This window comes from Leopardus geoffroyi, chromosome A3, assembly GCF_018350155.1.
Source record: "Leopardus geoffroyi isolate Oge1 chromosome A3, O.geoffroyi_Oge1_pat1.0, whole genome shotgun sequence".
NCBI lineage: Eukaryota > Metazoa > Chordata > Mammalia > Carnivora > Felidae > Leopardus > Leopardus geoffroyi.
In genome coordinates, this window is record NC_059336.1 from 34,671,732 (window position 1) to 34,698,820 (window position 27,089).

A 27,089-nucleotide genomic window follows, 5' to 3' on the forward strand; every position below is an offset into this window, starting at 1 on the left:
TTTCTCTCTCTCAAAAATGAATAAACATTAAAAATTTTCAAAAAAAAAACTTATCAAGAAGTAAGTACTTCCAATAACTACTTAAATGAAATAGGAATAGTTTGGCTTCCACTCCTGCCCTCAGACTTCTTAAGTGCCTTGATTATTATAATTCTTATCACTTTACTAGAGTATTTCAGTTCTGTTCACAAAGGTTTTAAATTTTGATGAAGTATATGTATTTTTTTTGTTTGTTGTTTGTGCTTTAGCATCATGTCTACAAAACCATTGCCTAATCCAGGTCACAAAGTTTTAGCCTTATGTTTTTTTTCTAGGAGTTTTATAGTATGATCACTTATATTTAGGAGCTTAATCCACTTAGAGTTAATTTTTTTATATGATGTGAGATGGGTTGGATTAACTTCATTATTTTACACATGTCTCTCCAGTTGTCCTAGCACCATTACTTGAAAATATGATGCTTTCTGCAATGAATTGTTGTGGCACCCTTGTTGTAAGTCAATTTGAGGATAAATGTGAAGGTTTATTTCTGTACTCTCAGTTTTATTCCATTGATCTATGTCTATTCTTATGCCATCAACATACTGCCTTGATTATTGGAGTTTTTCAAGTAAGTTTTGAAATCAGGAAATGTATGTCCTCAAACTTTGTTCTGATTTTTGGCCATTTGGGGTCCTTTACATTTCCATAGAAATTGCAGGATCAGCCTGTCAATTTATGTAAGAAATCAAGTAGGAGTTCAATAGGAATTGACCTTGTAAATAAATTTGGGTTCTAGTGCTATCTTAGCAATGTTGAGTCTTCTGTTCCATGAACATGGACTATCTTTGCATTTAAGGTCTTCTTTAATTATTTTATTATTAATGCTTTATAATTATTAGAGAAAACCTTTTGCACTTTTTTTGTTAAATTTGAATTTATTCCTACAAACTCATTTCACTTTTGAAAAGAGAAAGCTTAGCTTTTCTAAACATTTTTGACTTGGACAAACATGACAGAAAGGTTGATTTATACAACAGAATAGCCTTAAAGACTCAGACTTAAATGATTGAGTTGTGAAGTTATAATCCTACTCTCTGCCATTTTCATTATCTGAAAATAAATATTTAAAAAATAAAGGTAGTTATACAAGAGAGGTTTTTATGAAGATTAAATGTAGTAATACATGGAAAATCTGAAGAACTACACTTGGCACTTGGTAAGCAGTTATTGTTATTGTTCCAATGCTCTCCTCCTTCTATTCTCTCTTCCCTAAAATGACTGCTAGGGAGCCACAATTACATTTGGTATTATGCCACTACCTTACAGTATGTTGAGGCAGAAGGTTGAGAATAACCACACAAGTTGTTGAACTCCTTGTTCTCCCACTGTTGAAAAGATTGTCTAGGAAGCCACCAATGTATTCCTTGCTTTATAGGAGTCTAAGTATCATTTTCTTGGTGTTTTACAGCTGGCCAGTTGGCTGGAAATTCCTCTGTTGAGATGTATCGCCAAGTGCTCCTGTCTGGTTGTCGCTGTGTGGAGTTGGACTGCTGGAAAGGACGGACTGCAGAAGAGGAACCAGTCATCACCCATGGGTTCACCATGACAACTGAAATATCCTTCAAGGTAGAGTGAATGAATATTTCAAACAGAAGGAGCTAGAGAGACCCAAACCCTTTTGGATAAAGCCTCCTAAGGTAGAAAGTCCCAGTGGTTACAATTAAGCCCATGGACTTAATTGCAATTTCAGAGGCTAAAATTTAGCAGTGTATTTATGGGTAATTAGCATCATGTCATGGAGAACTGTGGTGTCTCAGAAGTACTGCCATAGAGAAGACTTACAGGATTTGGGCTTATATCAGATGATTTGGGTGAGGATTCAAGAAAGTAAGGTTTTGCTATAGATTGAGTGCTGTCAATAAGCAGAAATAATCCTGTGATTGTGTATCGTAATAAATCCTATCTAGAAAGCAAGACTACAGCTGTATTTTATAAGGAACTTCAGCCATTCTTATTAGCAGGAATGAGGGTATGTTTGGTCATCCCCCTTCTCTTTCCACACATGGCTCCATCCTACATCATAAAGGGCCTAATATTCATGCATATGGGCACAGAAGCCAAATTATCCAAGTTATGTTCACATCCCCTACAAAGAGCCATCCCCAGGAGCTTGGAATCATTTGGGTGGACAAAATCTGGGGTCCTAGGTACCCAGAGAACCATCTGGGAAAAGGGTATATGGACTGTAGGGGGCTTCTCACCTCTTTGGAAGTGAACCAGAAAAGAAGGGCCAGAAGACAACCTCTAAGGCACAACTCCCAAGGCATGAGCCCCATGCCTGCATTAACTGGGTCTCAGGGCAGAACTGAGTCTGGGTCACTAACCCTTGCCCTAAGCAACCAAGGAAACAGTGCAAATATGTAGCTAGCTAAGGAAGAATGGGGACAAGGCCATTGAGAACGGGGAGGTCAGTGTGCTAAGACACCAAAATGTTGGATGAATTATATGTTAATGTCACTAAGATTGGTGACAAAGCTTTGGACGAAGAAGGCAGTGAAGCATTTGCCAAAGTCTTTGCTGAATGAGAGAGAGCTCAGCAGATGGCACAAGAGAGGAAGTGGTAAAAGCTGGTTGGGCTGTCTTATGAGAACTGGAAACTCAAAAGTAGCATTGGGGGCAAAAACAACAACAACAAAAAAACAAAAAACTCACTCTCCAGTGTCTAGCCCCAGGACACCTGGGATGTGAGAAAATAAACAGCTATCACTTGAAAGAGAGTAGCAAAAGAGAAGCAAGATTTTCAAGGGATATCCAGGTTTTGATTGAGACAAATGGATTTACTAATCAAAGGTATCATATTTGACAGTAAAAAAATACATTCAGAATTGATATCATTAGCACCTTAAAATATGTTTGCTATGATGTGTCTAGGGAATTTGACTTTTCATGATTTCTTAAACTTAGGCTACAATACAATAGTTAGAAATAAATAGCACCCTTCACTAAATTTTACAACAAAGTTTAATGTGAGAGTGACCTTAATTCTGATCAAATCTTTAAATTTGTGTCTGCTCATGAAAGGGAGAACTCTTAAGTTCTCTTGGTTTTAATAGAAAAATCAATGGGTTTTTGTTTCATCTCCATAATCCCCCACTCTCCCAGCTTCTGCCATTGTCCTTTGTCAGCTCTCTAAGATCCAATCCTAACCTGGTTGGGCTCTTTGAGAAAACTGGGGGACAGATGACCCTGGTGCACAGTGAGTGCAATTTGGGCTCATCTGTCTGTTGATGGATGGACATAATCCTGGGAATGGAGACAACACATCCTAATGGAGCCTTTGCTGTGCTAAGGGATGAAGGCCTTAGTCACTGCACTGAACCACTACAGGAGGGCTCTCCCACCACCACCCTGCCCACAGTCCCCTCAGAGTCCATATGGGGAGCAATTATATACTCTTCAAAATTTATAATCCTCAAGGTTCATTGAGTTCCAGGATGGGGAGGTAGATAAACACCAGGCACATTTTAAATCATGTTTATTTTATGTAGAGCATTGGCCTCTTGATCTCAGCCATTAAGTTGGCTTAGAGTGGCTCTCCCTATGCACCTGTCTATACAAGTGGTTCTTCAGTCACATCTGAATCATGGGCTTATTGGACATCTCTTCGTGGTCTCTGGAAGTAAACACATCCACACATTTTCTGACAGATACAGAAACTAGAAAACAAAATCTAGCCCAGAATACTGCTTCTTCTCTCTGCCTGCCAGAGTTGGGGTTGGGGAATGACCAAAGAGAGCAGGAAACTCATCTCCCTGGTGGCTGGTTTGTCCAGCCCTGCTTCCTGCTAATGCACATTTGCAGGATAGATTAATCTTGCTGAGATGTGGGTGGGTGGGTGGTGGGTAGGCTAGGATGGCTGTGGGTAGTAGAGATGCCAACCTGTTTTGTACACAAATATACAGAGCAGGAATTCTCTGAATCAGGACTAGGTAGTACTGGGGTGAGACTCGTGAGGTACCTCACATGCAAAATTTAAGGAAGCATTTGCTCTCAGTGTCATGTACATGCAGACTTGGCACCTAGCAATGAGTGTGTCTTTACATTTTGCCCTGAGGCCCCCCACTTGCCTCACCATAAGTCCCAGCCTGCTCTGCATGATTGTTGGTAGGTAGGCTGCTTTTCCAGAAACCACTGTGTATGTGACATTGTAAGAAAGGGTAAAAGAGAAATGGGGGACAAGATCCTGTGTGATCCATCCCCCATTACCACTTTCCCCGTCACTCACTTGGCTACAACTCTACTGGGCTCTGCTATTGCTTGACCATGCTAGGCAAGTCCCACATCACAGCCTTTGCACAGGTTCTTGGCCTCTTCCTGGAATGTTCTTCCCCAAGGTATCTGCATGGCTCACCTGTTACCTCTTTGAAGTCTTTCTCAAATGCCACCTTCTCAGTGAGGCATACTGGGACTACTGTCTTTAGTACCGTAACAAGCCACCTTGCCCACTCCCACACTCCTGATACACTCCCCACCACCACTTTATTTTTTCTATTTACCAAGTGGCACTTTATCCCCTCCTGCCACTCTGCTTAATTTCCTTAATGATTATGCTTTTTGTTCATTGTCTTTCTCCTTCTACTAGCATGTAAGCACCACAAAGATAGAACTCTTGGTTATGTTCCCTGATCCGTCCCAAACACTTTGAAAAGAATCTGGCGGATAGTAGGTGCTCAATAAATGTGTATTTTTTTTAAATGAATCTTCCCATCCCAAAGCAAAAAGACAAATTACAGCACAGCTTTCTATTTTCTTCCTTGCCTCTGTTCATCGGATAAATGAATTTGGTCTTTCTCCATTTTCACGTGTGACATTCCATGTATGATATATTGGTGGGCAGTGAAAAGATTCTCCAAATGTTTGCCAGTTTTAGCTATATTTATATTTAGCTATATTTATTTGGACTTGACCTTCATGGTGCAATTAGACTGTGTTCTGTAGCCAAAGCACATATTGCAGCAGCAAAATAAGCTGATTACAAAAGTTCATCATTTTTATGTCATTACCGTTTATCTGCTCTCAATCTATGTAATCTGAGAAACTTCTGTGTGATCTATCCCCAAAAGCAAAAGTTCCTGTTGGCATTTACTGCTTATTTATTATATGGGCCAAAATAAAAGGTTATGTTCTGGGAAAAGGGACATGCTATAATTCAGTGTCTTCATGGAGGACTTTTTATTTTGCACTCCAGATTTATTTATTATTTATCTCATATATCTGCTGTTCTAGTCCCTTGCCTCATTGCCTTAGCCTTTCTGATGGTCATGACATAATAATTCGCCACTTGGTCTGCATTCTCTGTGCTCCCACTCAATCTTCTTTCTCCCCACACTGACCACCACCACCCCCAGGCTCCTTCATCCCCAAACTGCTCCTCTTTCTCCCCTCAGGCAGTGTCTGTGTTACCAGCAATTGTATAAGATGGAAAAGTTGGTAATGTGATAAAATAGATGATGAAAATATATTCAATTTGAGTATGTGGTTAAATCGAGCATTTCTGAAAATAAAGCTCTGAGAAAAATAATAATTTCGGATGCAATTTAACAGCTACATAAATGCTCACATAAAATGGATATCCAAATACATCCTGCTGTTGTCTGTCAGGGATAAAGGATTTCAAGGACAGTTTTCCCCACTGTAGGTTAGTAATTGAGCCATATGGTTTATAGATTATTGAAACCAGTGTTAGAAGTCCCTGAAAAACAGTTTTGGCTCAATAAGGAGCAATTGAGCAGTAAGGTACTTTCACATCCAGTGTCCACTAATGATAGCTCATATGTAAGAACAAAACTTAAAGCCTATGACTGGTTTTCTCATCCTTGATAATCATGCACACCATGATTCCAAAGCCATAAAATATTCCAAAAATATTCCAAAGCCATAAAAAAATGAAAGTTCTATAGAAGAACTTCTAGATTTTTCGGATGTTCCCAGCTAAAATTATTAGATGAAATCTAGTAAATGTTTTCTTTGGCTTTGAAGGTTCAAAAAAGGTTCCCTAAGCTGGTGGCTAAAGTTATGGTAGAGGTGGAGAGAGATGGACAGAAGGAGGGGGAGAGGATGGGAGGAAAAGAGAAAGGAGACTGTAGAAGTTAAGAATGCAGTTCTGGAGCTGGTGCCAGGGTTCAGATACCAGCTCTCCCTTGGACTGGCCACAAGATCTTGGAGAAGCTCCCCTGTCAGACCTGTTCTCTTTCTTAGGAGCAGAATGGAAATGACAATAGCGCTTACCTTCTAGGGTTGTTGTACGCATTCAGTGACCCTACTCAATACACAGACATTGCCTAGAACCATGTATAGCAAGTAGTGAGTGCTCTGTAAGTGTCAGATATTGACACTATGGTTGAAATATAAAGGCCACACTTTAGCTTTTGTTTCTATAAATGCAATGGTTGTGGTATTATATATGCAAAGAATTCTTATAAATCAGGGTGAGGGTTGGGGGTTAATGAAGTCATTTGTAAGGCTGCTATGGTAGAGGCTGTAGATGGCCTCCACACAAAACCCCTGGTATTCACTTCACCTCCAGGAAGAAACCCAAAGTTCAAACTAAATACAGCCCAGCCTTTGTTAGAAGCCCAGTGGGAGCTGAGAAAGGTGTCCTAAGTCAAGGGCACAAGACCAGGATGTCTGAGGCAGGCAAAGAGGAGAAATAGGAGACACAGATTGGATGGTCTAGGAACCCCAGAGCCCAGCTGTGGTTCAGGTCATCTCAGCAGCCTAGCTGTGGGAAGAGAGAACCAGACCCAGGGAGCCAGGAAGTTGGAGGGAGGCACAAAGTCCTCACAAGTCGCAGGCCCAGAAAAACACTCACATTTCATTTGCCAAATGTAAAGAGAGACAGACCCTTGGCCAGAGGCAAAACACCCTAAGAGACAGGGGTTCTCACCTTCAGGACTGACTCTCATTGGCCCAAATTGACCTGATGGGCCACTTCTACAATCAACCTTCATTAATGAAGGCAGTTGCAGTCATCCTCAGAAAGTTATCAAAGACTGATTACACTTTTATTTACTTTTATATTTGAAAGATTTTTTTCTTTAATGCAGCACTCAACCTTGATTGGAAATTTTGGCCATGAAATTGTTCAAGTTAACTGAGCCATTGTGTATGGAATGAATATTCAAACTTCTTTAATAAAAATTATATTTGCCTGTGGTTACATTGAATTTTAAGCTTTGCTTATGCCAATGATCACACTAGTCCAGGGGTTGACTACCTACCTTCCACAGGCCACATTCAACCTACCCCCTATTTTTATGAGTTAAGTTTAGTTGGAACATAAGCACATCCATGTGTGCTTTACATATCATCCATGGCTGCTTTGAGTCTACAAAGGCAGAGTTGAATAGTTGCCATAAGAATCATATGGCCAGCAAAGCCTAAACTACGTACTCTCTCACCCTTTATAGAAAGTATGCTGACCTCTGAAATAGTCAATAGAAGACTGAATTGGAATACAAGTAAATAAATGATGCTTCTCTTCTGTTAAGAATGTTAAGAGTTCATTCATTTATTTGAAAATATTTAGTGAGTGTCTAGAATATGCCTTAGCACTTCCTAAGCCTTAGGAACAGAGTCATGGAGCAAACTGAGTGCTTACTCTCAAGAAGCTAGTGGAAATAAATGCTCTTAATAGTCTAGTGGAAAGAAATAGACAAAAATAAATACACAATATGGTACATGGAGACATGCCCTTTAAGGCAACATAAGTAAGTATTGAAGGAAAGAGGGGGCTAAGGTATGCTATTTTCAGCAGGGTGGTGGAAAAAACACTTTAGTAACATGACATTTGAGAAAAGACCACCCACCCAAAAATAAGGGAGTAAGCTTTGCTTTCAGATAAGAATGTTCCTAACAGAAATAACAAATAAATGGAAGAGATGAACAAATAAATGAAAGAGATGAACAGAGATAAAATCATGCCTGGTGTATTTGAGGAAAAGCAAGAAAAGATCAATGGATTATATCTGGGTGAGCAATGGGAAAGGAAATGTGATGAATTTAGAGAGATAGCAGGTGCTGGATCTAATAAGGAATTTGGATTTCACTCTGTGAAATGGAAAGGCAATGAAAGTTTTACTCCAAAGGAATAAAATCATCTGACTCATGTTTAAGAGCAATCACTGTGGCTGTGATATGTAATGTAGGGGGTAAACATAGAAGCCTCTGCTAGGTTTTGCTGCAATAACAGAACCCCCAGAATCTCAGTGGTTTAGAGCCATTCAGTGGTTTTCTCACTCAGGTTAGATGTTGGCTGTTGCTCAGATGAATATTGTCCGCAATCCATGTGGAAAGAACAGCCCAACGTGTAATATCACTGGGCTCATGGCAGAGGAGAAAGAGAAATGGCAGAATCACATTATGGCTCTTAAAGATACCACGTTCAGCAGGTCATTTTCACACACATTTCGCTGACCAAAACAAAGGACATGGCCATGTCTATTGTCAACAGATCTCACAGGAAAGGATAGTGACTCTGTGGTAATGATGATGAAATCTACAACAGCAGTTATTGCAAAGATTTTTGGGTCAGGATGATAGAGGTAGATGTGCTGAGATGTGATTATATTCTGAATAAATTTGGGACTGGATTGCTGATGAATTAGAAGATATGAGAGAAAGAGAGAAGTCAAGAATGGCTCTAATATGTTTTGCATTTAACTGATACAATGGGGCCAAATTTATGAAATCAACAAAATCTAGCTCCTTTTTTATTCACACTCAACACCTACTTTCTTTATAATATCTATTTGCAGTTCTTTTTACAGCTTTGATCTTTGGTGGTTAAGATCATTGGCTGCATGAGAGTTACTGCAATAGTTAAGAGCATAAAGTCTAGAGTCAGATATATTTTCCTGGGGTTTCTTGGATTCTCCTTTTTGTGACCCTGGGCAAATTGGCTAATATCTCTGAACCTCCATTTTACAATCTGTAAAATGGTAGATGTTTTCCTTAGAGAATGTTTATAGCATGAGTTAAAATATGTGTCTGGAACATAATAAATGCTCATTTTTTTAAATGTTTTTTCATTTTTAAAAGAGAGAGAGAGTGTGTGTGTGTGTATGAGCAGGGGAGGGGCAAAGAGAGAGGGAGACAGAGAATCCGAAGCAGGCTTCGCCCTGTCTGCACAAAGCCTGACACAGCGGTCCAACCCATGAACTGTGAAATCATGACCCAAGCCAAAGCCGGATGCTCAACTGACTGAGCCACCTGGGCACCCTAATAAATGCTCATTTAATGGCAACTCTTATTTGTATTAATAAGAGTCTAAGAGAGAAGGTTTAAGGTAAGGAGGGAGGCACCAGCAAGGTAAGTAACCTGAGTTGATCTGAGAATAGATGCTCATCATGAGATGGGTCCTTTCCTTTTTCTCCCTGCATCGTCACAACAAGCTTGTGGACAGAGGCTTATCACCTTCACTTTACATATCAGCAAGCCAATGCACAGAGGCATTAAGTCATTTTTCCCAAGGTCACACAGTTTGTAAAGCCAAGAAGTAAGATTCAGATGCAAGCCTGTTTGAATCTGAAGCTTCTGCTCAAATAAATCAAGAATTTCAAGCCTTGGTGTTGCTTGCTATTTATAGTGCACTTATTTTTGATGGCATCAACTATCATAAAAGTTAAACTGATAATGTATGAAAGGCAATCTGTGAATTCACTTCTAAGAAACAGTCAGAGTGATTCTTTTGCTCCGTACAGGGAAATTCGTCTCAGAAGATACATGCAAATGTAGTACAGAATTAGAAAGTCTTATTTATATTCTGCGGCCAGGGAAATGGCTCTCTCACATGGATATCAAGAAAGCTATGCATTGTTTAAGGGAGGTAGAGAAGATAGTGGAGAAGTCTTGGGCATATGGAATGAGAGTGGAAATTCTTACTTGAAAAAAGAATATGAAAAGATTAAATGCAACTAAAAGACAAAGGTATGAGTATACGAGTTCAATAAGGAAAACATACTGAAAAACTGATGCCCAAAGCTGGTGGATATGCATCGAAATCTGGTCCTTCATACATTACTCTATGCAACCAAAGATTAAAAATAATTTGGACAAATGTAGGAGACTATAAAAATATGCATATCTTTTAATTCAATAATTTCCCTTCTGAGAATCCATTCCCAGAGAATAATTGAAAATACTAGAAGAAAAAATGGAGATGTTCTTTGTAGAACTATCTCAATGATAGCTCTTTAAATATGTCTGTCCAACAGTTGGGTAATGGTTAAATCAATTAATACTACTAGTCCCTAGAATTTTATACAGATTTTAAACCTTATGACATACACATTTTTTAAAATACACAGGTTGAGGAATGAAGTACTGATACATGTTACAACATGGATGAGCCTTGAAAGCATGCTAAGTGAAAGACGCCAGAATGGAAAAGGCCACATACTGTATGATTCCATTTATATGAAATATTTGGGATAGGCAAATCTATGGAGACAGAAAGTATATTAGTGGCTGCCTTGGGCAGGTGCATGGGAGGGGGATGGGAAAATAGGGAGTGACTGCTAATGGGTACATGGCTTCTTTTGGGGGTGATAAAAATCTTCTAATTTAGTTGGGGATGATGGTTGCACAACTCTGTGAATATAATAAAAACCATTCAACTGTACACTTTAAATGGTTGCTTTTAAGAAAAGTGATATCTCAAAAACAATGCTTAAAAAATACAAGTAGACTATTTACTATAATGAAAACCAAGTTATACTAATAAATGAAAAACCCACTAGAAGTAAATATAACCAAATGCCAACAGTCGTTTGGTTCCCAGGGTGAATTTATGGGTGAAAACTGTTGCCTTCTCTAGTCCAAATTTTTTATAATGTGATTAGATTTCTTTCATAAGAAAAATACCTAAATATAGGGCACCTGGGTGGCTCAGTCGGTTGACCGACCGACTTTAGCTCGCTCATGATCTCACGGTTTGTGAGTTCGAGCCCCGCATCGGGCTCTGTGCTGACAATTCTGAGCCTGGTGCCTGCTTCTGATTCTGTGTCTCCCTCTCTCTCTGCCCCTCCCCCACTCATGCTCTGTCTCTCTCTTGTCTCAGAAATAAACATTTAAAAAAATGTTTTTAAAAAAGAAAAATACCTAAATATAACTAGCAAATAGAAGAATTGTTCTCTTTTACAATTGTGTCTCCCCCTCCACCAAATCAGTCTTCTTTCTTTCCACTTTTTTAAGTCCAGAGTCAGAAAATGTATAGTTTGGCAGCTCCTGCAATGCCTTCTGGTGATTTCAGGCTATTCCATACAATTCTATGAATGAAAAAGGCAGCCACATTAAGGGAAAATGTATATACACATTAGCATTCTGGCATATTGAATATACATGTGTTCTCATTTTTAGGAAGTGATAGAAGCAATTGCTGAGTGTGCATTTAAGACGTCACCTTTTCCGATTCTGCTTTCATTTGAGAACCACGTAGATTCGTAAGTATTCCACACATTCAATGGGGAGTCTTTTTCCCAAATAGGGCATGTTTAATAATTGTTCATCAGATTTAAGACCATTTGATATTATTAATGGTGTTCCTCAATTATGTTATATCTGAAGTGTCATGTTTTCATCTGCATATGATGGGATTCATTCATTCAAATCTCATTAACATAATAATCCACTGGACTTGTGGAATCTTTTTTCAGGCCACAATAGGATTTTAAATTAAGGACTCCTCTTTTTGCCATGCAGGGGAATAATACATGTCTCTATTTCAATGGGCCACTTTTATAATCCTCCTTCATTAGCTCCTTCTATTGCGTGCAAATTTGTAGTCCATTTTGCCACATGAAAATGACCAGTTCCATACAAGCTGAAGCTGGTGGAGGGAAAGCTATAAATTCTATTCTGTCACCTGCACTTATGCAGAACTCAGACCACCAAATACTCCCTCATTCGTCTTCCCATTGGTTGCCCTTGTTTGCTAATATTTGTGAGTTGTTCCTATTTCAAAATAGCTTGCGTTTATCGCTAAGCCACGCAAAGAAAAGATAGTTTGCCTAAAGTCTTTTATATTCATTTTATCACAAAATACCAGAGTAAGACACATTTATATCTAAAATGTGGGTATTAGTTTACCCTATAGTTGCCCAATTTAAAGTGCTCCAAAATGTAAGAGTCTTCTTTGTATTGAATCAAAATTCAAGAAACTAAAATTCTAGTCCATGGAATTAATGTCTGAAGACTGGTATAGTGTATACCATTGCTCAAAAGAATATTTGTGAAGCCCTCTCTTTCATTTCAATGACCTAAGCTAGATTTCTCAACTAAAAGCCAACAGCACCTGTCCTAATTTGGCTCACAGGTTCCTTTTTTCCCCTCCTTCTTATTGAAAGTCTTTCCCAGATCACTTATTGATTCCCTTTTTCCAACTAGTTTGTGACATGCATTAACTCACCAGTTATTTAAGAATTCACTAAAGTCTTAAAAGAAACAGTTTGGTCATGCACGAATTTCAGCTTGAGGAATTTCCAAGTACTTAAATGTGATTATTTGTTAATGTATACATGGAGAGAGACCTTACTCTGAAGTAACCAACTTTATAATTATCTGTATTTCTAGTCTGCCCTCAGGAAATCCATATTACATTTACCAGCTCTTGGTTCTGTTTCACTGGGAAACAGTCATCCAACGAATGATTTAATCATTTGGCAGATAGTTTTTCTAACACTTCTGAGGGTCAATTGAAGAGAAAATAATTGATTGTTTCACTGCTATTTCTCTTGGAACTAAAGGGAGCGCCTCTTTCGTTGCTGTATTTAACACCTCATTTGCTGTGACAGCTCTGACTTGCGCATGAGCATTTTCTCATCTCAGCCAGTCCGTTTGTAATTGAGCTCTAACAGTGCTTCAGCGCCTTCTTTCAGGCACTGTCGTTCCCAGACCTGTTGATGTATTACGTCCTTTTTAGAGAAATATCTCTAAATCTAGCACATTTATTTTCTGCGCGAAATGTTTTTGTATAAACTAGACAGGATGAAAAGCTATAGTTCCATTCTTGATTCTCACATCTGCTTCATTGAACTTTCCTATAAGGTAACCAGAGAGGTATCAACAACCACTACCACCAGAAACATAACCGCTAATATTTATTGAATTTATATTCTGTGGCCAGCAGCCTTCCAGATATAAGTTCATGTGACCCTCACCACAAACCCAGGTGCTCCTAAGAATAAATATTATTATGATAATCCCTATTTCACAGATGTTGGAACTCATCCCCAGAGAGAATGAGTAACTTACCCAAGGCCATGCAGCTAAGAGGTGACAGAGCTAGGATTCACACCTGGTTGGTCTGGCTTCAAAACTCACACATTTAACCAACGCTATCCCTGTGCCTAAGCAGATACATCAGGAGCCTTCAAAACATCGAATTAAGGCAACCAGAGCATCCACAAGGCAACTGCCTGTAACTGTTCACTTTTATGTGGTTTGTGACCCTTAACCACAGGATATTTTCTGTGGTTTTCAACATCAAACATACAGAGAACCAAAACAGGGCTTGAAAACGAATCCCTGCATTGTACACAAAAGCCAAAAGATAGTACCACAATACTGCCCTTTCTGGTTTAAAAAATGAGAAATTTAGCTATTAAAAAGTTTATTAATAATTCATATGTAACAAAAGAAAACCAAGGACACCATGATATTTACCCCAAACCATCGAGATAATCTGATGGCAGTGAAATGCTAAGATCCTGGAGTCTCTCGTGAGAGACAGTTGTTTGCTTCACGCTTCCATTGCCTTGAGCTTCACATATCAAAATTGCTCTGCTTCAGTCCTCTCCTGGGAGGACTCCCACACCCAAAGAAAAGTTATAAGCTTTCCCTTTGCTGGTACAACCCTGTGCTTGACATGCGGGCCACTCACCTCATTGCTGAACCCAGCGGCAGACATCGTTCTTCACTTGCAGCCCTATTTCCTACTAACCCTAGAAATTAACCTCCGAATCCTGCTCAACCCAGTGACCCTGGGACACACTTCCCCAAAAACATCTGCAACCTGCTTTCCATTTCTAGTGGACCATTTTATTTTCCTGTGTGCTGCATATACAAAATGCCAGATTCAGAACTCTGGTTCAGGTTACAAAAGAAACTCACACTGGAAGAAAGGAAGAAATCCACTAGATCTTCTGGTTTTCTCTCCAAATACTTGAAATTACCTATCTGTGGGCAACAAAGGGAAGTCTGCCATGAGCTGCTGGCAACTTCTTCTCCACCTGCTATATCAGAATCCCATAAAATGCAGATTCCTGAGCTGCACTTCCCACACCTGATTTTGAATTTGTAGAAATGAGACTTCAAAATCTAAAAAAAAAAAAAAAAAAAAAAAAAAAAAAGGCCCTAGCCAGCTCCGATCCTCCACCTAATTTGTAAGCTAGCATTTTCATTAAAAGAATTCTATACTGAATTCAAGTGAAGTAACCCCTAGTTCTGGTTCAGCCACAGATAATGTGAGATTTTGGACAAGGTCCTTAATCTCCGTGGGTAAGAGCTTCCTCATCTATAGAGAAGGAGGTTGGTTTAGTTCAACGTGGGGGGTTTACACCATGACATTTCATGGGGTGCATTCCTTTGTCAGAAAACTGACCACCTGGCCAGGTTCCTACATTTTAGGGGTATTTCATATATCCAGATGTGCCTGCTACGGCCCAAACTCCAAATGTATTTGTAAGTATTTCCTGTCACTTCATCTCCGTGGTAGCTGATGTGGATGCTCTGAGTGCTTCAGGAATTTTTTATTCTTGCTCTGTAACGCAGTGTGAATGTCTTTTACTTCCACAGCTCTGACCCACAGAGTTGCTTTGTTTTCCTCTGACTTTTTCTATTCAGTTTGCTCTCTGCTCTGAGTCCGTTCCCTGTCAGGTGGGTGTGTGAGTTTGGGGAGAACATGAATAGCCTGATTACCAAGTAGCACATATTACTTCTTCTTGGAAAACTGCCTCTTGTTCTCTTCATTTCAGTCGATCTTGAGGTAGATTTTAAAATGTCTAGGTCAGACTTAGATCCTTGCTTCCCGGAGTGTGGTTGATCTGTGGGCCAGCGGCAGCCTCATCATTGAGGAGCTTGTCAGAAATGCAGAGTTGGGGCGGCTGGCTGGCTCAGTTGATAGAGCATGCAAATCCTGATCTCAGGGCATGAGTTTGAGCCCCACGGTGGGGGTAGAGTTCACTTAAAAGGAAAAAAAAGAAATCCATAATCTCAGGCCCCATACCGATGCTGCCGAAGAAGCAACATTTTCTTAAGACCTCGGGTTATTTGGGTGCAGTGTCAGAGTGTTACCTTAAACACTGTGGAACTATCCATGTCAGAACTACCCACAGGCTTGTTACCAATGCAGGTTCCAGGACTCCTCTCCCAATTCAGTGAATCAGGACCTGGCCCTAGGCCCCAACACCTGCAGCACTAACAGCTCAGTGATTCTTGACTGGAATAAAGTCAGATTTTGCTCCAGCAAAATCCTTCCTAAAGCCTGGTTTGGGGACGGCCTGACAAAGGACAGAGGACTCTGCCTGCTACCTGCTTAGCAACACCTGGAACATCACCTCAAAATCCCTCCACTGATGAAAATGTGGCTCCCCTCAAAATCCTAAAACAGGGCATTGAGGTGAAACTCTCCCTCTTTACTGCAAGTCTCTGATCAAAGGAACCCCAAGTTCCAATGCTCTAGAAAAACAGCAGCTACATCAGCACCTGTTGACTCTTTTTACTCTATCAGAACAGTTCTCAAACTTGAGGGTGCATCAGAATCGCCTAGAGGGTTTGTGAAGACCCCCGAGTCCTGTTTCCCCAGAGATTCTGACTTAGATTCTGCATTGGAGGCCTTGAATCTGCATTTCTGACCAGCTTCAGGGGCTGTGGATGCTACCGGTCCATGGGCCACACTTGGAATAGCAAAGCTCTGTGACACATGGTAGTGCCATTCCATGAAAGTCAGAGGGTTTGGACAGTTTCTTCTGTGTAGCCTGGAGCATGTGGGCCCGGCATAGATGGACTTGTCTCCGCTTCAGCTGAGGAACCTGTAGGCTTGGTTGAGCCCCTGGGCTGGTTATCCTTTGAGCAACAGCATCTGAACAGATGCCCGGGGCTGCTCTGCCAAATCAGCTACTTCTCTGCTTGCTCCCCAGCCTCTAATGAGTTGTTCTGAAACAACTACCCCTACGCTTTTCACGATCCGTTCTCTGACTGGCAGGTTTCCCTCTCTCCTTGACACTGGTGAGGAATATTCTGAGGACCACACAGGCCACACAATAAAGTCTCCTCCAGGTCAAGAAAGGACAATGAGCAAGTGTGTGTGTGTGGTGGTGGTGGGGGGGGTTGTTGTACAGGGTTTGGCAAGTTCTGTGAACCTCTTCTTTGCCTCTCCCTGCAGTTTCAATGAAGCAGTGACCTCGGGCTTCTAGTTGAAACCCAGAGAACTCATTTGACCCCCAAAATATACACCTTTTAAAAAGGACATAGTGGGGGCGCCTGGGTGGCGCAGTCGGTTAAGCGTCCGACTTCAGCCAGGTCACGATCTCGCGGCCCGTGAGTTCGAGCCCCGCGTCGGGCTCTGGGCTGATGGCTCAGAGCCTGGAGCCTGTTTCCGATTCTGTGTCTCCCTCTCTCTCTGCCCGTCCCCCGTTCATGCTCTGTCTCTCTCTGTCCCAAAAATAAATAAATGTTGAAAAAAAAAATTTTTTTTAAATAAAAAAAAATAAATAAAAAGGACATAGTGGTTTTCCCTAGAGACCATTGCAATACAATTTGAATCCCTAGAACATCCCCCATCAAGGGCGGGGTGGGGCGGGGAGTCCATGATCCAGGCTTAACAGTTATGGAAGAGAGAAAGAAAATTAAGAATCACACTTTAGAATTGCTTTGAATTGTGGTAAATAAGGCTTTTTATCACTTACTTATTCTTACTGCAATCCCAGTTTTGTGAAAATGTATTAACATTGCAGCATGTAGAGACAACTATTGGAAATCAAGTTTGACAGCCTGTAGATCAAACTCACAGTCCATAAAACCCAATGGAATTGGATACCTTTATAATGATACTTAACATTCTACAGAACGAGAAAAAAAATATTATTGCTTTTTAAAAGGTCAAAGGAAGCAGGAGTATTGAAAGATGGCAGATATTCCCTCGTACCAACTGTGTTTATGTGTTAGCCAGCCCGCAAGTTGCCCAGTCTAGCTGGTGGGTGCTGCCTGGTAACTCTGGATCCTCTTACATTCGCCCCACTCTCCTAACGCCTCAAAGGCATCTGCATCCATTACTGTGCTTCATCTTCTTGGCATCCTCTGTCCTTTTCCAAGAACTGTGATTATCCTCATTTTATAGATCCAGAGTGGTTGAGAGCCTGGAGCTCAGTTCAGCAAGCCCTACAGCTCCAGCCTTTCTCTTTCAGATCAGATTCTTACCAGCACTTAGTCAGGCTCACACCACCTCTGCTGCCCTATTATGCACATAAGAGTTGCAGACATCTTTCCTCATGGTGCCTGCTTCTTATCTTCCCTCCAGAATCCCCTCCCAAGTGAACACACTTCGGCCTGACTGCCCTTCTGCGTTTTAAGATTCTCTCTCTCTCTTTCTCTCTCTCTCTTTTCCTCTCTCTTTCTTCCTCCCTCCCTCCTTGTCTGCCTCTCTCCTTTCCTTTCCTCTCCTCCCTCACCTCCTTAAAAACATTCCTTTACAGCTAGCTCTTTGTGGGTTAGACAAATCTCAACCAAGAATTCACATGGAGTCATGGCTGAAGTCTGCCCCCAAGCATCTTGCATTTGACTTAGAATCAGGAAATTGAACAAAAGGGACTGAGCCCATAATTCTGGGGCATTCAAGAATCCAGTGACTGGCAAATGACCTGCTGTCCTCTCCATCTGTGTCTATGGAGGCTAGCCATACGAATAGCCTTCACTGTCTCTCTGCATGTGGTATTCAAATTCACAGAAGTCAGGATAGTAAACAAGGGGTTTAGAGTGATACATATTGGTCTTGAAGGGTAAGTTGAAGAAATCACTTCTTTTTGTAATTAATAACACAAAGTAATCATGTCCAACCCCTTTAAATAAGCCCCCTTGCTTGCTTTTTTTCTCATTTCCCTTAGCCCAAAGCAGCAAGCCAAGATGGCAGAGTATTGCCGACTGATCTTTGGAGATGCTCTTCTCATGGAACCACTGGAAAAATACCCAGTAAGCAGTTTCAAGGTTTATCGCTGAAGGAATGTACATATTAATGACTGGAGTTAAGGGGAGACTTCCTTACATCCTTTCCAAGTTTGTGTTTCTCAGGAAGATTAATTGAGTTGATAATGAAGCCTGACCAGGAGGAAACCGGCAGTGTGCCCCACTGAGGGTGGAAGACATGCATCTGTCCTCTTCCTCTGCTCACTGTCTTGTCCCTCCCCCACTGCCTGACATGACCGGCAGGACTACAGAATTCCCAGAATCACAAATATCTTCCATGGAGACATTCCGGGCCAGACAGGGTTCTGATCATCTCCCATGGAACCTCGTTACACCCTTTGAGAGACATGGTTCAGCAAAATGGGACATTGCAGGTGGTACAATGAGATCCCCACCTGGCCCTGCATCCACTCTTCACTCCCTTGCATGTGCCTTTTGGTGGAACAGAACTGAGGCCTCCTATTGCCAAGCATCCCTGCTTTGGGAAGGAAAAGCAGTAGGAACATCTTAAAGTAGCCTTTCCCCTCTTCAACCCTTTTTCCTCATCTCCACACATTCTTACACAATTTCATACCAATCCCCAGACTTGTTGTAAGCAAAGAATAAAGGACCAGTTTAGGGGAGTTCACTAGACTTGCTAAAAATAACTCACCTTGGGACTTGCACACATAATCTCTGATATAATATCTAACAACGCTCTCATGGGAAATTGATTTTCCCATTAGATGTGCAAGCTTGAAAACACTGGCAATAATGCTTGCAAATAAGGGTAGCTCGAATCTCAGGGCTACAAGGAAATGTGAAACCACCAGCCCACTTGGGCTGATGCCAAGGACATGTGCAGCTTACTACCTAGTTCCAGATGGGGGGTTTGCTCTTTTTAAAATGCATCTGAAAGGTTGGTTCTGTAGGCTCATATGGAAGCTCGTGCCCTTCTTTACCAACCCTTCCTGACAGACACCACACTAATTGGCTTCCCTTCTTCGAAAATCCAGGACAGAGCCTTCCTATCTGCCTCAAACCAAAACGGTTGGATTTATGGTCCATCAGAAAACTCATAAAACTTTGGGTTAGCAAATCTCCCAGTACATTTCTGTGGGTCTGATTCATGGGGATTCGTTGTGGAAAAATAAGAGTTCGGTAATTAAAATATGCCTTTCATGAAAAAATAAAGAACCATGAAGCAGCCCCCATGCAGGACACACGCTTAGAACAGTCTAATGAGCTGTAATGAACGTAGTAACTAATAATCTAGAAGTTCTTGGTGTCCAACACTGTGCTGGGGGTTTGGGGAGGGGGTCTGAAAGAAAGGGGCAGTATTGTTAAGGAAGGTGCTTTTCTTTTCCATTAGCTGGAATCTGGAGTTCCTCTTCCAAGCCCTATGGATTTAATGTACAAAATTTTGGTGAAAAATAAGAAGAAATCGCATAAGTCATCAGAAGGAAGTGGCAAAAAGAAGCTCTCAGAACAAGCCTCCAACACGTACAGTGACTCCTCCAGCGTGTTTGAGCCCTCATCTCCAGGAGCCGGTGAGGGGTTGGCAGGCTCTTGTTCCCTATTACGTGTGGTTTTAAGAATTGCTGCTCTAATTTAACTTAGAAGGAATTTTACATTCCTATTTGGACACACTTTTAAATGGTATGGGTTTTCTGTTTCTGCTGCAAACTTGGTGGCTTCATTAAGACTACACAAATGGCGGTGGGGGGGGAGGGCCTGGGTGGCTCAGTTAATTGAATGTCTGACCTAGGCTGAGCTCATGATCTCGCAGCTTGTGGGTTCGAGCCCCACTCCGGGTTCTGCACTGACAGTGTGGAGCCTGGTTGGGATTCTCTCTCTCTCTCCTCTCTCTGACGCTCCCCCACTCATTCTCTCTCTCCCTCTCTCTCTCTCTCTCTTTCTCTCAAAATAAATAGATGAACCAAAAAAAAAGCTACACAAATGTATGATCTCCAGTTCTGTAAGTAGGAAGGCCCACATGGGTCTCACTGGGCCAACCTCCAGTTGTCAGCAGGGCTGCTGTCCTTTCTGGAGGCTCTGGAGAATCCTATTCTTTGCTTGTTCCATCTTCCAGAGGCCACCCACATTTGTTGGCTTATGGTCTCTTCCTCCAGTTTCAAGCCAGGAATGTCCCATCTCACTTCTGTCATCATACCTGCCTCTGACCAGAGGCAAGAAAGGTCCTTTGCTTTTAGGAACTCACACCATTACATTGGACCCATTTGGATAAACCAGGATAATCTTCCCCAGCTCAATCTTAATCTATCTGAAAAGTCCCTCTTGCTGTATATTCACAGGGCACAGAACATATCCCCAGGACATGGTCATTTGGGGGAGCGGTATGGTTTTGTGGTCTGTCTACCACATCGGCCAAATAATGTTTGGAGTGACCACATGAGTTTAAGCTTCTCAAGGGCAATGATACCTTAACATTAACTTGGGTCTGGGCACAAGATGTTCACTGAATGTGTTCTCATTGATGATATGCTGAAGAGTTCCGGGCAATTCAACTCATCCATATTTTACAGATCTCTTTTAAAATGTAAAAAGGTAAAGGCAATTGAATTATCTATCAAAGCTTCTAGGTGATGCTTAGTATCATTAATTTTCCTTTTAGATTTAGGTTGAAATAGATTTTTACGGATGATGAGAAAAGAATTCAAGTGGTCACCCCATTTCCTTTGAATTATTTGTCATTTAGTCTGATTTCTTTTTTAGCTTTAATCAGAATCTTGGCAATCTGAAAAGGGCTCTCCTGATTGGAGGGTGAGTAAGTGGAGGAAACTTGAAGCTTGAATCTAGGAAGTTCTTGAATGGAAAGTTTAACTCACATTGGAACAATCACTTTGGAAAACTGGCAGTATTTGCAAAAGCTGAACATATGCACACCCTCGGTCCCAGGGATTCCATTCCTAGGTATATACTCAACAGAAACGTGTATAGATATTCACCAAGAGAGATGCACAAGAATTGCTCAGAGCAACACTACACAGAATGGCCAAAAATTGGAAACTGGATGACGAGTGCCATCATTAGTTGTGGTATATTCACACCATGGATTAATATGCAGCAATAACACTCTACAACTGCACACACCAATATGGATACAGCTCAGAAACAAAATGTTGAGTAAAAGAACTCAAATACAAAAACAGAATCCACTGTATGACTCCATTTATATAAAGTACAAAAACAGACAGAATTATCCTATGAAATTAGAGGTCAGGAAATGGTTATCTTTGAAGAAATGACTGGAAGGGCATCCAACGGGGCCTCTGGACACTGGTTTTATTTTGTTTCTTGATCTGGATACTGGTTACTAAGGTCTGTTTAGTCAGTGAAAATTCATCACTCTGTATATATATGGTATGTGTACTTCTCTGCATATCTATTGTATATCAATTAAAAGATTTCAGAATAGGGGCGCCTGGCTGGCTCAGTCAGTTAAGCATATGACTTCGGCTCAGGTCATGATCTCATGGTTTATGAGTTCGAGCCTTGCGTCAGTTGGACTCTATGCTGATAGCTCAGAGCCTGGCGCCTGCTTCAGATTCTGTGTCTCCCTCTTTCTCTGCCCCTCCCCTACTTGCACTCTGTGTCTCTCTCAAAAATAAATAAACATTAAAAAACGTTTTTAAAAAGATTTCAAAATAATTTTAAATTAAAATATAAATTCTAGAGCAATCTGGTGGGGAAAAATAGGTTAACCAAATCAGTGATTTATCTTTTCTTGTATGTTTCCATCTCAATGGCCAATTTCTTTTATAGTTTAGAGTAAAATTCTTACCAACAAATATATAATTATTTGAAAGGTTATTTTGGGACGGTAGTTTCTGAGTGTGTATTTCAAGCATTAATACATTATTCTGATTTTTTTTTCAAAACTAACTCTTGTTCTCAGTAAGAATGTTGTTTCTGAAGGTTTACAGTTCTTGAAACCCTTGAATCTAGGGAAGAAACCAAGTCTTCCTTTGCATACAGGAACTTCTTTCCCCATCTCCCTTTCCCACTACCAGTTCTCTCCCTTTTTATTAACTGGATGCATAACACAAATAACAATTTTTACAGGCATTGAACATTATTGCTTAATACAGAGAAGAACAGCAATCTGTTAGTAATTCGGTAGATTTCCTAAGCTAGCCCCATGGTCTGTTGTGCAATCTTTATTTATTTCAATGGAAAATTTTGGACATTTTAATATGTAGGTAGTCTTTTGAATAATGAGCCCTACTAATTTGCCATTTGGTTTGTAGATGTTCTCTGGTAATGGGAACTCAAGTAACTTGAAAAACATGGAATGGTTCTTATTTCAAAACTAATTTACTTATCATGGTGCTTGTTGGCCAGGTGCCTTTTCCAAGATTCAGCCCTTTGCCAGTACACTTGTCTTAAAGAACTAGGATAAAGTAGATTTTTTTTATGGTTCAAGGTTTTATGGTCTTAAGTTTCCTCCAAGATCCCTCAGAAGACTTATGAGGGAGAAACCAGGGTCCTGCTCATAGAGTAAAGGAAGACAAATTACTTCTTTCCCACATAAACTAAAGAATTACCTGATAGAGGATTATGAAATTATTGGTATGTTGTTATATCACATGAAGCACTGTTACATGCTTTTGCCAAACAACCTTTGAAATTACTCAATTAAAAAAAAAAAAAGAATCGGGGCGCCTGGGTGGCGCAGTCGGTTAAGCATCCGACTTCAGCCAGGTCGCGATCTCGCGGTCCGTGAGTTCGAGCCCCGCGTCGGGCTCTGGGCTGATGGCTCAGAGCCTGGAGCCTGTTTCCGATTCTGTGTCTCCCTCTCTCTCTGCCCCTCCCCCATTCATGCTCTGTCTTTCTCTGTCCCAAAAATAAATAAACGTTGAAAAAAAAATTAAAAAAAAAAAAAAAAGAATCCCCTCTCTAATTAAAAAGCAAGAAAAAAAAAGTAAAAAGAACTTGGGGCAACACATTTGATTATGAAAAACAATTAAGTGCCAACCTCCAAAAGAATGTGTTGGTATATAATGAGATATGTTTTCTTTCCAAATTATAATGGATTCCCTGTATTAACTAACACAATGTAAGTATCATAAAGTGGTTGCATGTGCTTCCTTTCAACAAACGAGACATAAATAATAAGACTTACTGGTCCTGGAAATCTTTTCCCTCTAAAGATACTTCATGAATACTTTCCTCACTGCTATTATTCAGTAATTGATTGACCTTTGTTAGTCAAATGAAAACATTTATAAGCTTTTTGGAAGACATGCTGTGGACACTGTGTCATTTACATAGATTGAGCAGGGTTGTGAACTTTCACAAGATTTGAGAGGGGGGAGGAGGACCTAGCCAGTGCAAGTTACCTCATTGTAGAGCCAATATAGCCATCTACTGGGCTTCTACTGTTATGGCACTGTGTGAACACTGAAAGATAGTAGTCAAATCATATAATGCTTCCTTTAGTATTTTACTTGAAAATCTTTTTACAAAACTGATATTATCAGGTGAGAATGAGACCCAAGGCTGTGGAAGAATTTAATACTTCATGCTGGTGTGAATTTTTTTTTTAATTTTTTTTTCAACGTTTATTTATTTTTTGGAGGACAGAGAGAGACAGAGCATGAACGGGGGAGGGGCAGAGAGAGAGGGAGACATAGAATCAGAAACAGGCTCCAGGCTCTGAGCCATCAGCCCAGAGCCTGACGCGGGGCTCGAACTCACGGACCGCGAGATCGTGACCTGGCTGAAGTCGCACGCTTAACCGACTGCGCCACCCAGGCGCCCCCCTGGTGTGAATTTTTAAGGAGCGGAATCATCCACCAAATCTTCAGAGAGGAAAAATAATCCATTGAAATGACTGTGTGTTGGCTAAATATGCAGCTAAATTATGTCTGACCAAAGCAGATTTCCATGCATAATTATTTTAAGGGTTCATGCATTTTATCCTGCTTTTTGAAACAGAATGTCACCGTTTTCTAAGATACATGCATTGTTTAAATGAATGACAATGCATCCATCAAATAAGCCTGCAGGCAAATCGTAAGATACAATAGTTACTTTACAATTTTTGTGTCATCAGGTGTGCTGCCACAGCCCTGCCTTTCCTGTCCCAGATCAAATACTCGGCCTTAAGTGTGAGGTTCTCTATGGCCTCAGAAAAGTAGCGGTAAAGTCACTGAGTGCTGCAAGCATCACATGGAAGAATCAAGGCTCAGAAAAAGAGGGGAATGTGGGAAAAAGAGAGTTTATCTTTCAGAGTCCTAGAGACCCCCAAAGACAACGTACACGTCCATATAGGATGTGTGTACCATAGAAAGCTAAATGTAGATGATGCCATATTTTTTTAAACATACTGATAAAAATGTTAAGCGTTTTTAATAGAATTTGGACATTTCAAATGGTATTCACAAAGTAAATTTAGAGAAAATATCCATATTCCAGATCTCAATACAATTCTATATAATTTATAGAATTTAAATATCCAAATGAATAATTTTAAAACGGTGTTATGCCAATTTCCAAGGAAATTTTTTGTAATGCACCTGTTAACATGTGCTTCAAACTTGTAAATGTTTGTTTACTTCATGATCTGCTATTAAAATTTGACAGGGGAAGCTGATACTGAGAGTGACGATGATGACGATGATGACGACTGTAAAAAATCTTCAATGGATGAGGTAGGTGTCTAGGAACTGACTTATGGTCACAGAAGCTCGTCCCCTAGTTTGTCAGTCCCTGCTGTGCCGGCTGGACATATAGTTCATGGTCTCCTTCTGCCATCTAGTGGTCAAAAGCGTCACAGTTCATTTTAAACGTGCCACCCTGTTGGAAAATGAAAATGTGCACTTGAATCACTAAAAATGTGCACTTGAGTCACTAAAGGAATAGGCACGGCATTGGGCAAAAGTTCTCTGTGATGATCAATGCTGCCAAGACTTCATTCCATCAAATGGGGTCTCTGGAAGGTGAATTCAAAATTTGTGACATCCAATGCCTGCTTCAATTTTTGAGGCAATTAAATTGTTGGTCAAAAGGCCCCAAATCCAGAGAAAACGTGGGGTTTTGGAGAAATGTTCAGAAATATGACATTAATTCCATTGTTGTAATTTTGAAATGACTAGAGCTCCTTACTGATGATGTAAGCTAAAACACCCCAAATAACTTCATCAGCTAAGAAATATTAATTGCACAGGATCTAGAAGTGAATCTGAGATAAGTCCATCATTGGAATTTCAAAACTTTGTTTTAGCAAGAGTCTTAATCCAAAAGTTTACACTGAATATTCCCTCAAATATATTGGAAAGTGTCTGTCTCAGGTATAAGTAACAAATAATAAGCTGTTCTTACATAATGTTCTTCCTCTTACACTTATTTCGTTTAATGTTGTCTAAAGTTTTGATTAATTATGTTCCTCCACTAAATTTCAAGTTAGTGTCCAGGAGGAAAACTATTAACAGGCCTGGTAAAGTAGTTCTTCCTAGTAATTATTTCAATCGTGCATAACTTTTATCACTGATTCTTGACCATTCAAAACTGCCTTACTAATTGGATGGCCCATTTGCAAATGAATATTTCCCAATTAACATTTAACCTAAATATTGCTACAGGCGTTTTCAAAAGAAATCATGTCTGCATGTATTCTCTCTTCTAAAAATGGGAGAGAATATTAGATCAGTCTACAGAGGTCTGCCCATGCCAATACTGCAGTATTGGTTTTCTCCTTTATTAAAAACTTTATCAAAGTGATATGTAATAGCAAGTAATACTAAAGTAACATGAGGTTTTACTATGTGCCAGGTACTGTTCTGAGCTCTTTCACATAAATTAACTCGTTTAATAATCGCAAAAGCTCAATATGCTATTGGGACTGGTTTTATTCTAATTTAACAGGTGAGTAAACTGAGGCACAGAGCAGTTAAGTAATTTGCCCAAGATTGCACAGCTTCTAAGTGGTGGGCTTGGAATTTGAAATTAGGCAACCTGGCTTTAGAATCTTAGCTACTAACCCCTGTGCTGTATTGTACTGCTTGCCTGATAGGCACACAGGAACCAAGAAGGCAGGGAGGGATGAACATTTATAAAGAAAACTAATACTTGTTCACTGACCCCAACCTATTTCCACAAGGCAACCTTTTTTTAAAAACAAGGTTTTTTTGGTTCGCTGGTGGTCAGCTACATACTAATTTTCATCTTGTACAGTGAATTCTTGATTTCTTGATTTTTTAACCTTAGACGTCAGCTAAGGAATTTTTGCTATGACCAGTGACAAATAGCTCAGTGCTTCTCAAACTGTAATGTGCATTTGAATCGCCTTAGTAAAATGCAGATTCTGATTCAGGAGGCCAGCGGTGGAGGCTGAGATGCTTCGTCTCTAATAAGCTCTCAGGCTGATACTGCTGGTCACCGAGCACACTGGGAGCTGCCCCTAAACACCCCGTATGCCACCCCATATTTGCCTAACATACGAGTAAATTTTCTCCTGTGGTGAATTTTCCTATTGGCGATAATCATTTTCAGAAGAGAAGGGATGGTGTTCTCTCTCGTGGGCCGCTTGATCATTGCCCTGGGAACATAATCCTTAGTAATGTAATGCTGACTCTGGGAATGTCATTTTTATTTCTGCTTCCAGGGTACTGCTGGCAGTGAGGCCATGGCCACAGAAGAGATGTCTAACCTGGTGAACTATATTCAGCCAGTCAAGTTCGAGTCCTTTGAAACTTCAAAAAGTAAGTTTTCCCTGGAGAAGAACCTCTAATGTAACATATAATGAGTGTATCTTAAATTGTTTTTTAATGTTCATTTATTTTTGAGAGAGAGAGAGAGAGAGAGAGGGAGTAAGTGGAGGTGGGGCAGAGAGAGGGGGAGACTATAATGAATATATCTTAAATACA

The 27,089-nt window shown here is 40.4% G+C and overlaps 1 protein-coding gene across 3 annotated transcripts in view; it reads left to right on the forward strand.

Moving 5' to 3' along the window:
* Positions 1 to 27,089, forward strand: part of PLCB1 (phospholipase C beta 1) — a 699,274-nt gene that overhangs the window by 524,354 nt on the left and 147,831 nt on the right. For all 3 annotated transcript variants that reach the window (XM_045445282.1, XM_045445284.1, XM_045445283.1), the window contains exons 11-16: positions 1,451 to 1,608; positions 11,401 to 11,483; positions 18,141 to 18,225; positions 19,571 to 19,748; positions 24,808 to 24,875; positions 26,828 to 26,924. In XM_045445282.1, coding sequence (XP_045301238.1) covers positions 1,451 to 1,608; positions 11,401 to 11,483; positions 18,141 to 18,225; positions 19,571 to 19,748; positions 24,808 to 24,875; positions 26,828 to 26,924 — 669 coding nt within the window. The remainder of the gene's footprint in view (positions 1 to 1,450; positions 1,609 to 11,400; positions 11,484 to 18,140; positions 18,226 to 19,570; positions 19,749 to 24,807; positions 24,876 to 26,827; positions 26,925 to 27,089) is intronic.